Consider the following 14,172-nt stretch of genomic DNA (forward strand, 5'->3'; position numbering starts at 1 on the left):
ACACAACAAATGTGGTATTGTTTGGGGTACTTTTTCTGTTTTCTGCATTGGGAGAAAGTTGCACCCACAACATCTTTGGTCATCACCTCTGAGGGCCTGACTAAGTTGGTACTGCAACAGAAGCTCTGTATTGATTCACCTGAAAAGAGAATTAATTTCGTTCAATTGTACTACATGCTGCTACTTACACCCAACATTTACCTACAGACTTCAGTAAGTGTATGACTTTCTTTCTTCTGCTGAACGCAAACAAAGTCTCTTAGATCAATTTCTCAACTCTGTAGGTTTACACAATGCAAGTGAATTGTGACCAAACTTTTAAGCTCCAAAAAGCACATAAAGTCCACATAAAATAAATCCAAATGACTAGAGAGTTTTAATCCATGTCTTCTGAAGCAATCAAATCGGTTTTGGGTAAGAACAGACCAAAATGTAACTCCTCTTTCACTATAAATCTTGACATCAGCAGTCTCCTTGGCGATCATGATTTCAAGCTCGATTACACTTCCTAGACCCATCTAGTGCTCTGCACATAGGTCAAGCACTAGGAAGAATAATCAAGCTTGAAATCATGATCGTGCCTAGAGACTGCAATGGCAAGATGTACAGTGAAAATGGAATTATATTTTAGTCTGTTCTCACCCAAAATTGATTAGATCGCTTCAGAAGACATGGATTAAACCACAGGATGAGAGAATTTTTTAAAAGAACCTTTTTGTACTACAAATAAACTTTTGTACAATGGGAAGTTTCCATAGATACCAAAAGTTCTTTATGAAATCATCCTAGCTTTATTTTTAAGAGTGTATGGGTCCAAATACAGACCACTGTATATGTACCCAAATAAATAAGACATAATTATAAGAAATTCAATGTATAAGATATAGAAAGAAAGCATAAATGACCAGGGCAAGTCTGTAAGTAAACATAGCAATGTCTCTGTATGTGTAGGGTTTGGGTTTTGGGAGTGGGCTGTTCTGTCAGCAAACAGAGAAGACAGTGCACCATTGCCCCTGGACAGTCCAGCCCTTATAAGTTATTTCATTACAGAGTGAAAAACTGCTCCATGGGATAAGGTACCCAGAAACCCTCTGAAACCCAACTTTCCCCTAATCCAACAATATCCTGTCATGTCTTTAGTTGTCATCAAATCATCTTGATATATATCATCCCATTATGATACACTATTTCCAACATACTTCATGATTTAGATTTAGCTTCATGATCATTTCATAAAAATACAAACAGTTAACCACAGTTAAACAGCTTTTGTGTGTGTCTTGATGTGTTCTTTTGCCAAAGTAATGATACAGTAAACATCTATCAAAATTGTCCATAAATGCAGTCATTGCCTGTGCAAACAAAGAAAAACAATGAGAGTGGAGAAGTTTGTCACTCCTTCAGAGCACAGCAGAAGATGCCTGTTGTTTGTGTGTGTAGTCTTTTCAGCTGTGTTTCCTGTAAAGGCCACAGACTTCACCTCTCACCTGCTCCCTGCTCGATCAGATCTGTTCATCCATGCTTTGAGACAAAGTACACAGATCAGTGAAAACTAAGCCTGCACACAATGACCCCGAGAGATGATAAATTACACCGATGATGAATTAATGTCACAATAAATGTCATTGATTCATCTGAGCCTGGCTGAACAAAAGGTCAGCTTGGATTGTGATAAAAGTGAATGGCTTGGCTCTCCACTGGCAAGGGTGTTGAAAATCCCCTTTGCAGGGCAGCTGAAAGTGCATTTAGATTAATACTGAAGATACTGATTAAAAATAGAGCATTTTGGTTTGCCTATTATATTTTCCCATGCAGTGTTTCTGAGCTGCAACATGTCTATTTTAATATCTGGTTGAAGAGATAAAGCCTCAGGGCATGACATTTCATCACTGTGAAGAACATGCACAAAAGTTTTAAAGCATAAAACTTTTAATGCTGTGTGATGAAATAGATCAGTTATTTCTCCTAAAATGACTTCTTGTTCTAAGAAAATATTTTTGGCTTATTTTGGTAAGATGCTATAAGTTGGCCAGAGGTCATGTTTCCCTGCACAATTAGTAAAATGTACCAGATAAATCATTCCCATTCACAGTCTCCTTCTATCAGCCAGAAGTGAAAGAACCAATCGGATCTCTGAAAACAAAACAACTTTAGTTTGATCAAAACAACAATTAGTTTTAGGAATTCTACCATTTCTCTACCTAAAGGTACCTTCTGTTTTGAATACTATTCTGATGTTAGTGAAACTTTGTAATACGGCACTTTTCATACCACTGTCTCCTTAAGATAATTCGCTTATGTTTTCCTCTTTTGTAAGTCGCTTTGGATAAAAGCGTCTGCCAAATGAATAGATGTAAATGTAAATGTAAATGTTTAATTGAAAATGTAAAAATATCAGAACGTTTTTTGTGAGTGTTAGGTTTAGGGGTAGGGTTAGGGTTAGGGGATAGTTCGTACAGTATAAAAATCACTATGTCTATGGAGAGTCCTCATAATGATAGCTGCACCAACATGTGTATGTGTGTGTGTGTGTGTGTGTGTGTGTGTGTGTGTGTGTGTGTGTGTGTGTGTGTTTAGAATGCATACTATTACAGGAATAGAATTTTAATATTTTAAAATACATCTCTCAAATTTGATTTGTCAATACATTTATTGGAAGAGGCCAAACCAAATTCCAATTGACCACATAAATACAGTATCTATCCACTGAAAAGTATATGCTGTAATAGTTTTTCTAATGAAACAATTATAAACAAAGTGGCTATTAAACTTGTCATTGAGTTTAAGGAAGTTCTAATGTCAAGGAACCCCTGTTACAAAAGACACTGAATCACACAGAGTTTGCTCTCCTTTTAAAATAATCTTAATACCAAGACAAATGACAAGTTAACAAGTGAATAGTCACCCATACAATGTAAATACATTAGAGTAGGTAATTTACCTCCATGCCATGTAAACAAACCAATATTAGTAATTTATTTATTTTCTTCTCTCCTTCTTAATTTCATTTTTTCCTTTTTGTTTTTGTTTTTTTTTTCTTTTTTTTTAGTCAAATCAAGCGTCAGTGGGGTCAGCGTCTGGAAGGCAGCTCATTGGTTGCTCTCCAGCACTAATTCAGTACAGTAAATAATGCCATATACCAAAATCTTACAATTATTGTAATTTAAGTTGTATATTCCTGTTAAAATTATTATTTCAGGCATATAGTGAGGTTTAACTGTTTAGCACCACACCCATTACTTGTCTGATTGTGTTACAATTGTGTTTTTCAAAATGTTCAAAATGTAGTAAATGCTGACTTTAGAATGTGTTGGTATAGTTTTCACTATCCTTCACTGACATTTTAACGTATTTCAGAAAATTAATTGGGGGCTAAGCCCCTTATCGCTTCCAACCCTTGCAACGCTCCTGCTCCTCAATACTTCTTAGTGCACGTTAATCTGCACTTTTGTAAAGTACAATTGAGTAGAGACGAATTACTTAAAGTTATTGGACTCCAAGTTCATCAGAGGTAGCACTAATCACCCTAATGGTGACTTTGCACAAATCACAAATATAATCAACCAGCTACAACAAAACAACAACATTAATCATAAGAATTAAAACTAGATATAGCATATACATATAAATTATATGTAACTTAATTAAAACTAGTAAGAATAATAAAAAATGAAGCTTAATTTGAGTCAACTATTTTTTGTTTGTTAGAGATAACTATTGTGTTTTTTTTAATCTGATGTAGTTTTTGCATCAATTCAAGCCTATTTTACACACACACACACACACACACACACACCCACACACACACACACACACACACACACACACACACATACACACACACATGTTGGTGCAGCTATTATTTAGTATGTTTTTTAAGCGATTTAAATTATGGGGACATTAGAAATGTCCTCATAAACCACATTTATAGCATAATAACCTTGTAATTACTAGTTTGTAACCTTAAAAATGTCCTCGTAAACCATTTAAACCTGCCCACACACACACACACACACACACACACACATGTTGGTGTGGCTATTCTTATGAGGACGCTCCATAGACATAATGATTTTTATACTGTACAAACTATAGATTCTGTCCCCTAACCCTACCCCTAAACCTAACCCTCACAGAAAACTTTCTGCATTTTTACATAAAAAAACAAAACAAAACATCATTTAGTATGTTTTTTAAGCGATTTGAATTATGGGGACACTAGAAATGTCCTCATAAGCCACATTTATAGCATAATACCCTTGTAATTACCAGTTTGTAACCTAAAAAAAATGTCCAAGTAAACAACCCAAACCCGCTCACACACACACAGTGTATGGGAATGCGTCGAGATGAGGTGATGAAGCACCTTGTTTGTAAATGTGTTTGAACAAATAGCCTCTCAGGAAAAAAAATGGTATCTGACATATGTATTCATTTTTTTGATATTATTTTTTAGTATAAGTACAAAAACTCAGAAATTCAATATACATTATCCATTTGTTTATTATTGTTGGATATGTTTTCATTTATAAGTGTACATTTTAAGGCAAGAATCCACTCCTCCCACTCTGTTTGGTTGTTTTTAATTCTTATGTTACCTTTTTGTGCATTCATCTGAAAAATGTCAATGAATAATGTTGATATATGGCCACTTATAGTTATTTCCCACTGGCTAATGTATTTTATTTTATTTTTTTGTTGCAGTATGCAACTGCTGTAAGTATTCAGATTGTTCTTGGCATTAATAAAATAAAAAAAAATAAAAAATGAGTTAGCTAGCTTGCTTGCTGAGCTCAAGCAGCACAGTTGATTTGCCATCAGACAGCTACCTAGCTGGCTATATCAAACATAGGTAAAATATTTCTAATATCTAGCTCTTTAAAATTTACAAGAACATTGTTTTGCATGTACCTCATCAGGTCTTTGAAACGATGACGGTTTGTTGTAACCTGCCAAGAGACAACAGTCTCACCTACTGTGCAGAACAGGTAGTGTTCAACAGCCGGCTATAAATGCGAGGGCTTTAAAACCCAGCGGACAGTCGTTTCTGCGCTGAACTGAATGAACGCAAGCGATAATCTACCACGGCCAGTGCCCATTGATTTCTAAAATTGAAGCTCCTAAAATGCAGATTGCTTTTAATAACTCAGACCCAATTGAACTTCATTGTTTTTTTTTTACTTAGATTAACATTTTCGCTTCATCCTGGATAATTTATTCAAAAGTAACTCATTCAAAATAGTATCTGAAAATAAAAACATTGGCAACATTTGTTTTCATTTTTATTAGTTTAAGCAGACACCTTATCCCAAAGAAACCAAAAATCACAGGACTTAATGATTACAGACCTGTCGCCCTGACCTCTGTGGTCATGAAATCATTTGAGAGACTGGTGTTGGCCCACCTGAAAATCATCAATGGACCCTTTCTAGATCCCTATCAATTTGCTTATCGAGCAAACAGGTATGTGGATGATGCAGTCAACATGGGATTGCATCATATCCTGCAACATCTGGACAGACCAGGGACATATGCAAGGATCCTTTTTGTGGACTTCAGTTCGGCTTTCAACACCATCATCCCAGCTATACTCCAGAATAAATTACACCAACTCTCTGTTCCCATGTCTATCTGTCAGTGGATTACCAGCTTTCTGACAGACAGGCAGCAGCTTGTGAGATGGGAAACTCACTTCCAGCACCTGTACAATCAGCATTGGTGCCCCCCAGGGATGTGTGCTCTCCCCACTACTCTTCTCCCTCTACACCAATGACTGCATCGCCAAGGACCCCTCTGTCAAGCTCCTGAAGTTTGCAGACGACATCACTGTCATCGGCCTCATCCGAGATGACAATGTGTCTGCATACAGAAGGGAGGTTGAACAGCTGGCTGTCTGGTGCCGTCAAAACAACCTTGAGCTGAACACGCTCAAAACGGTGGAGATGACTGTGGACTTTAGGAGGAACACCCCAAGACTGAGCCCCCCCCACCCCCCCACCACCACCACCATTCTAAACAGCACTGTGGCAGCAGTGGAGTCATTCAGGTTCCTGGGCACTACCATCTCACAGGACCTGAAGTGGGAGACACACATTGACTCCATTGTGAAAAAGGCCCAGCAGAGGTTGTACTTCCTCCGCCAGCTGCCTGCCACAGGTGCTGCTGATACAGTTCTATTCAGCAGTCACTGAGTCTGTCCTCTGCACTTCAATAACTGTCTGGTTTGGTTCAGCTACGGAATCAGACATCAGAAGACTTCAAAGGACAGTTCGGACTGCTGAGAGGATTATTGGTTGCCCCCTGCCCCCCCCCCCCCCCCTCAAGAACTATACACTTCCAGAGTGAGGAAAAAGGCTGGAAAAATCACTCTGGACCCCACTCACCCTGCCCATTAACTTTTTGAACTGTTGCCTTCAGAGCTCTGAGCATCAGAACCATCAGGCACAGGAACAGTTAAATTGCCCCATTGAGCAATAACTATGTGCAATACACAGTTTAGTCTTTTTTATACATTTTTCCAACACATCCAACCTCTTCTGCCATTTCATTCCTCTGGAAAAAAAAAAAAGAACATTTGCAATGTACATAACAGATAGTATTTGCACTGTACATAACAGATAACAGATTTGTGTTAGATTTGCACTACGTATGTGTATGTGTGTATGTACGTATGTGTATAATTATTTTTTATTTTTTATTATTATCTATGTCTTGCTGCTGTTTTTGTATTGTTTTTGTATTGTCATACACTGGAAGCTCCTGTCACCAAGACAAATTCCTTGTATGTGTAAGCATACTTGGCAATAAAGCTCATTCTGATTCTGATTCTCTAAAGTGACATTTATAATACACTTATTACAGGAAAAGTCCTTCTTGAGTAACTTATGTGTCTGTATGGGTTATGTGTCTTGTTCAAAGACACAACAGTTCATGGGTCAACCGGCTGAGGTTTGAACCTACTATCTTTGATTTACTAGATCTTTAACCAGTTTAGCCACAGCAACCATAAATGCTAGATGAACTGCATTGAAACTTCCAGGTTTTATTTACCCAATGCTTGTCATTTCTTGCTATTTCCCGCCCCCTAGTGTACAAACTTAGTGCATACAAGGACCTGAGGATTAGTTTCATTCTGCGACAAAACAACTGAGATTTTAGCTGATACTCATCACGATTTGATCCGTCTTTCATACACATTTAGCTATTCCTTTGGGCTGAGAACAAACCACAGTCTCTAACTCATGACTGTAAAACAGGAAGTAAGTCAAACCTTCTAGGCTATTACTAGCTCTCAAGAATATGGCTTTAATGACGTAATGACTGGAAGCCTCCGAGAAGGTCGGAGGAAGAGTAGCTACTTCAACTATAGGTGAACATTTTATACCTAATGTACATTAGACCACTCATTTGAATGTGACTTAAACATGTGTATATGTTTAATAAGTTAAATAAAATATTAAGCTTATAATAAGGTTTGAAGCAATAGTTCACCCAAAAATTAAACTTCTCTCATTATTTACTCACCCTCATGCCATCCCAGACGTGTATGACTTTCTTTCTTCTGCAGAACACAAACAAAGATTTTTATAAGAATAGCACAGCTCTTTAGGTCCATACAATGCAAGTGCATGTGGTGACCAACACTTTGAAGATCAAAAAAGCACATAAAGGCATCATTAAATTAATCCCTATGACTCCAGTGGTTTAATCCATGTCTTCTGAAGCGATCCAACCTGTTTTGGGTGAGAACAGTTGAAAAAATAACTATAAATCTTGACATTAGCAGTCTCCTTCCGATCATGATATCAGGCTTGATTACACTTTCTAGCGGCATCTAACTCTCTGTGCATGCATCAAGCACTAGGAATGTAATCGAACTTGAAACCATGATAGTGCCTAAAGACTCCAATGGCAAGATGTACAGTGAAAAAGGAGTTATATTTTGGTCTATTCTCAACCAAAATTGATTAGATCATTTCAGAAGCCATGGATTAAACCACTGGAGTCAAATGGATTACCTTTATGTGCTTTTTGGAGCTTCACAATTGTATTCAACATTCACTTGCATTGTATGGACCTACAGAGCTGAGATATTCTTCTAAAAATCTTTGTTTGTGTTCAGCAGAAGACAGAAAGTCATACACATCTGAGATGGCATGAGGGTGAGTAAATGATGAGAAAATTTTCATTTTTGGGTGAACTATTACTTTAAAGGTTAAAAAAATTAAAAGGTAAACTTAATAATAACAAATTCTATATATTAGTAATAATAATGTATTATGTGTTAATAATGTAACAATTATTAATACATTAAATAAAATATTAGTTTTATTATATTGTTTTATCTATTAATAATAAATTAGTATCTAATATATTAGTTATGTTATAATTATTTTAGTTTTTATAATAAATAATAAATATTAAAATTTACGTTAAACAAATATTAAAACCAGTAAAAGTTGTTTGTTAGAGGAAACAATAGTGTATCTGTGGACACATGATTTCCACTTTTACTTCCGTTAAATTGTCCAAAATACTTTTCCCACATCAGCAGATTGTATCACAAGATCTTAAGTCTGTCAGAGGTCATGCAGTGAGTGCCTTTCAGAGGTGTTTTGGATTCTATGCTGTATTTATGTCTAACTATACATTTGTCCTTTCATCCTCTTTTTATGTCAAAGGGAAGGCATGTGTTGATACTGGGGCACAGTACATCCATGGGGCAACAGAAAAAAAAACAGTCTTCTCTCTATTAAAGAAGTCTGGCCTTCTAGGCCACGTGCCTGAGATGGGATCAGAAGCATTTTACAGTAACAAGTGGCACAAAGTGGATACAAACTTCGCTGAATGTGAATATGAAGCAGGGGAGGGCATAATTCATCACCGTGGCTCCAATACAGGGAAGAGTTTGGGGGAACACTTTGCAGAAAAAAAACCCAGGTTGTGATTGACAGCTTGCAAGACAGTGACGAGAAGATGAGAACACAGAGTGTTTTTGCTTTGGTCGGGAAAGATATGCTGATAGATGTTGGAGCTTCAGACCTCCAAAGCATCTCTCTTGACACCTGGCCGTATGTCATCAACATGGGGGACACTTTCAATGTTGCAGGGTATGTTGGATTGAGAAAGACCTACTCACACTAATTAAAGCTGAAGTGTGTCATGTTTTCAATGTTAAAATTCTACTATTATCCCAGCTAAATATGCAGAGACAACTATAAGTTAGCCATTTGTAGGTTGAACACTATGGCTCAGTGGTGCAATCAAAACATTGCTCTGTTTGTTTGAACACCCCAACCAACCCTGCACAACAACATTGTGTCAATCAATGGCATGAGTTTGGGGCGGGACAATCCGTTGACCAATCATGGCAGATGGAGAGAGTGTTCTGGGAAACCTAGTTGAAAACAATCATTACTTTTGCAATTGCATTTTGTGATGCTAGTGGTGCAGATATTACACATCTCAGCTTTAATGATTCATTAATTTTTTTTTATTAGGATTAACTCTTCTTTGTATCTCAGGTTAATGCTTCAGCTGATGTATATACTACTGGAGGACTTCCCAAAGGATCGTTTGCTGCTGAAATGAGAAGTTAGTAAGATCAAATGGGATGGATCCTTCTCTGCAGGAAAAGACATGCAGCCTGTTCCTCGTGATGAACCTCTCTCTGCTCATACTGAAGCCGGGATGGTCCAGCAGTATCCTGTTTGTTTTGTCTGTGAGAATGGAGAAGATATTCTAGCTGATCATGTAATAGTCACTGTTTCACTGGGTATGTGTTTTCACAAGGATTGAACTGACATTTACATTTGCATTTCTTAATTCAGCAGACGCTTCTATCCAAAGTGCCTCACAAATTAGCAATACACCATAAGGGATTCATTCTAAGGACACAGCAAGAAATGAAGTACTGCAGTACAAAGTTCCAAAATTTCGCAGAAGCATACCGACCAGAACAGAAATAAAACTACTGCATGTAGAGTTGAGTTTTGCAAGTACAGACTTAGAGGCTTAGTCTAATTTTTGACCTAAGGAGTGTGGCATTTTCCATCTGAAGAATTACGGAGCAGCATATGGCACCAGTGCCCCACTGTTTTTTTGTTTTTGTTTTTTTCCCCAGTAATCATGCTGTCTTAAGAAAGTTTATTCAATTTTAAGCCAGAGTTGCACTTGTTCAGACTATATTTTGGATCGCAGAATCCTGTCATTAATGTGCTATCAACCAGAACACTATTGGCATGTTTAAATTTGTGACTGTTGATGAGATACACATACATTTTGCCATTACACATTGAAAGTTTTTTCTTGTCAATTTTTGCAGGCTGTCTAAAGGCACAAGCATCTAACTTCTTCAGCCCCAGTCTCCCATCTGAGAAGATGGAGGTTATTGACAAGCAGTGCTTTGGCAATATTGCCAAGATCTTTCTGGAGTCTTGCCAGTCAGTGTAGATGGGCAAGTGATGGAAACATTGGGATAAGCGCTAATAGGCATCCAACGTCCTGATGATGTAAGAGCCATTTTGAATACCATGATGTATACCATGAAGCTAGTGATAGATAAATATGTTTCAAAAGTATACTGAAATGTTTCAAAACTCACAAATTTAGAGTGGGACTACATCATTTCTGATCAAAGTGAAGGGGTTTGTTTTGATATAGGAATATGTCTTCAGGCCATCTTTATTCTGTATATATTTCAGGATCTTCGGGTCATGTTTGCAGGGGAGGCAACGATGAAAACTCTCTATGGCACAGTACATGGAGCTCTGCCGTCAGGGAACAGAGAGGCAGACAGACTGGCAGCACATTATAAGAAGTCAACGCTTCCCATTGCCACTGCCTCTTCGGACAAACCAGTTTAGACAATTAAAGTCACATTGCGTTCTGACATTTCAGATTAAAACATTTTTACATTTCAGACTTTTCTCTCTTTGTTTTTCACTTTTAATTATATATATTAGTTGTAAATGTATTCAGAGCTTTACATTTTAGTTTTTTGAGTTTTTTGTTGATTCCTTGACTATCATATATAATTTTAGGTATATATATATATATATATATATATATATATATATATATATATATATATATATATATATATATATATATATACATACACTGGGGGCCAAAAGTTTGGAATAATGTACAGATTTAGCTGTTTCTGAAGGAAATTGGTTCTTTAATTCACAAATGTGGCATTCAACTGATTACAAAGTATAGTCATGGCATTACTGATGTAAAACAAAACAGCACCATCACTATTTGAAAAAAGTCATTTTTGATCAAGTCTAGACAGGCCCCATTTCCAGCAGCCATCACTCCAACACCTTATCCTTGAGTAATCATGCTAAATTGCTAATTTGGTACTAGAAAATCACTTGCCATTATATCAGACACAGCTGAAAGATATTTGGTTTGTTAAATGAAGCTTAACATTGTCTTTGTCACCTGAGTATCTGGACAAACTGACAGCTAGAATGCCAAGGATCTGCAAAGCTGTCATTGCTGCATGTGGAGGATTTTTTTGATGAGAACTGAAGTAGTTTAAGAAATTCTGAACCTTTTTTTCAAATTATAATAGTAATTTTTATCTTTATTAATGTCCTGACTATACATAGTGATCAGCTGAATGCCACTTTGGTGAATAAAAGTACCAATTTCTTTCCATAAGAGCAAACTCTGTACATTATTCCAAACTTCTGGTCACCAGCGTGTGTGTGTGTGTGTGTGTGTGTGTGTGTGTGTGTGTGTGTGTGTGTGTGTGTAGAAATGAAAATTTCAACATTTTTCGAAATATATAAATAATTGGTTAAAGTTTGTATATTTGACTGACACGTTTTTATAGCGGTTGTATAGCGTTAAAGGGTATTATAGCGCAAGTTTGAATTGGAGAATTAGTGCTTTATATTACCACTTTTCTACAACCATATGTTTCTTCATGTGAATAAACTGTTAATTCAAACAGAGTTGTGTAAGATCACGGAACTATTTGAAACTAAACGCAGGTTTCCAGACGGACCATTTTATTCTGATGCCCCTCCATGCCGTTTAGTGATGGTGACCTTCTTCGTTCTGTAGCATAAATTATACTATTATTATGGCACATTTATGAAGAAATTAATTTGACAATATTTTTTCAGCGTTGCAGATGTTCTGAGCATGGCTTTAAACACAATTGGCCAGCCTTGCAAGGGTTTGTTTAGGTAAGTAGTGAACTGATAGCAGTTTGCTCCTGAGCGAATTAACAATATTTTTCTCTCAACTTTGGTACAGTGGTAGTCATTCCCCTTTTTCTTTTAAAATTAAAAATTAAATAAAAAAATAACCACGTTTGAAACTAAGCTAGGGCGACTTATTTTATCCCTTTAACATGCAGGTGCTTGCATTGCATGTAGCTCAAGGAAGGATTCTGGATTCTCAAATTATTTTCTCATAACAGTGCGATTATTATTTTTGTACTGTATTAAAAATGGCTACTAAATCTCAACTAATTTAAGACTAATCCTCAATGACACTGTTTATCTCAAATGGGTCAGATTCTGCATTATTGTTGTTTAGTTGAAGCATCATCATTGATGCAGAACAGTGATTTGATTGATTGATTGTGAGTTTAATTTTATTGTTTCGCACAGGTGTCTTCAGACAGTTGTTACCCACAGGTGTTTGCAAGCAAAATCTACATTACACTCCACAGTCTCTCAGTCAAACTCCAACAGAACTTGTGTGGTCTGCTTTGGGAGGCAGAAATATGAGAGGATGTATCCAGTTCTCCTCGTTAGACCCGACGGCTCCACTATCAACATCAGATATAAAGAGCCCAGAAGAATAATGAAGGTTAGTAGATTACAACTTACTTTTCCTTAAAGGGATAGTTCACCCAAAAATGAAAATTCTCTCATCATTTAGTCACCCTCATGCCATCCCAGACATGTATGGCTTCTGCTGAAAACACACAGATTTTTAGAAGAATATCTCAGTTCTGTAGGTCCTTACAATGCAAGTGAATGGTGGCCAGAACCATATCATATAAAGGCAGCATTAAAGTAATCTATATGACTCCAGTTGTTATAGCCATATATTCAGAAGCGATATGAAAGGTGTGTGAGAGAAACAGATCAATATTTCAGTCCTTTTTTACTATATATCTCCACTTTCACTTTCACATTCTTTTTGTTTTTGGCAATTCACATTCTTTGTGCATATCACCACCTACTGAGCAGGAAGGAGAATTTATAGGACTTAAATATTTATCTATTCCTCACCTATCATATCACTTCTGAAGATATTGATTTAACGACTGGAGTTGTTTGGATTACTTTTATGCTGCCTTTTTATGCTTTTTGGACCTTCAAAGTTCTGGCCACTAATCACTTAGATTTGATGGTCCTTCAGAGCTGAGATAAAACAAAGAAAGTCATTCACATCTGGAATGGCATGAGGGTAAGTGACTGATGAGTGAATTTTTAATTTTGGATGAAATATCCTTTTAAGCCTGTTTACCTGTGCTACAGAGAAGCTACGTCATATTTCGAAACGGTTTGGTTTGCTGGGGTGGGAGTTTTGGGTCAGTAGTCTGTGACTGTTTTTTGCTCTTTTGCCAGATGCCTGTGGATATCACCACCCTCTCTGAGGAGGAGAGGAAAATCAGGATGCGGAAAAGAGAACCAAAGAGGGGAGCTGTCAAACAGAAATTGGAGGAGTTTGAGGATGATTTCACAGTGGATGATTACAGCAAATTCTGGAAAAAGAAATGAATGGACTGAAGTCTTGTAGTTGATTGCCTCATTCAGAGTATTTACATTGTCTCACATGTACACAGTTATAATTTTGTTTTATATGTCACCTTGCCATTAAAAAGTCTTGTTTAATGTTTAAAGACTTCGTCTCACTTTTTTAATGTTATAACATGTTAGTGTTTTTTAGGTTTGTAATTTTTTTATGTAAAAAAAAAAAAAGGGAACTTTGGGTTTTTGAGCAATAGACCAGTATGCTATTTAAACACTCCATCAGTTGCAAGAATAATTTAAATGTCTATAGATTAGTCTTCCTAAGACATGAACAGAAATCTTTTAAAATTCCTTACTGCTCACAACTTTCTCATGTGGGGACATCTGAGCATTGCTTCTCAATAATCTGTTACTGATGCATTCTCGGCATTCTTTATAACCA

The 14,172-nt window shown here is 36.6% G+C and overlaps 1 protein-coding gene and 1 pseudogene across 2 annotated transcripts; both read left to right on the top strand.

Annotated features, from left to right (window-relative positions):
• The first annotated feature begins 4,931 nt into the window (after nucleotides 1-4,931).
• LOC127415364 (peroxisomal N(1)-acetyl-spermine/spermidine oxidase-like) lies at nucleotides 4,932-10,916 on the top strand (annotated as a pseudogene).
• A 1,103-nt stretch (nucleotides 10,917-12,019) lies between these two features.
• mrpl55 (mitochondrial ribosomal protein L55) lies at nucleotides 12,020-13,879 on the top strand. 2 transcript variants are annotated; one of them, XM_051653146.1, is made up of 4 exons: nucleotides 12,024-12,060; nucleotides 12,144-12,206; nucleotides 12,636-12,837; nucleotides 13,605-13,879. In XM_051653146.1, the coding sequence occupies exons 2-4, from the start codon at nucleotides 12,163-12,165 to the stop codon at nucleotides 13,755-13,757; spliced, it is 399 nt and encodes a 132-aa protein (XP_051509106.1). In that variant the 5' UTR covers nucleotides 12,024-12,060; nucleotides 12,144-12,162; the 3' UTR covers nucleotides 13,758-13,879. The 2 variants fall into 2 exon arrangements, with proteins under 2 accessions (XP_051509104.1, XP_051509106.1); XM_051653144.1 differs by having other exon boundaries at nucleotides 12,020-12,206.
• Nucleotides 13,880-14,172: the final 293 nt, after the last annotated feature.

Source organism: Myxocyprinus asiaticus, chromosome 24 (genome assembly GCF_019703515.2).
Source record: "Myxocyprinus asiaticus isolate MX2 ecotype Aquarium Trade chromosome 24, UBuf_Myxa_2, whole genome shotgun sequence".
Lineage (NCBI taxonomy): Eukaryota > Metazoa > Chordata > Actinopteri > Cypriniformes > Catostomidae > Myxocyprinus > Myxocyprinus asiaticus.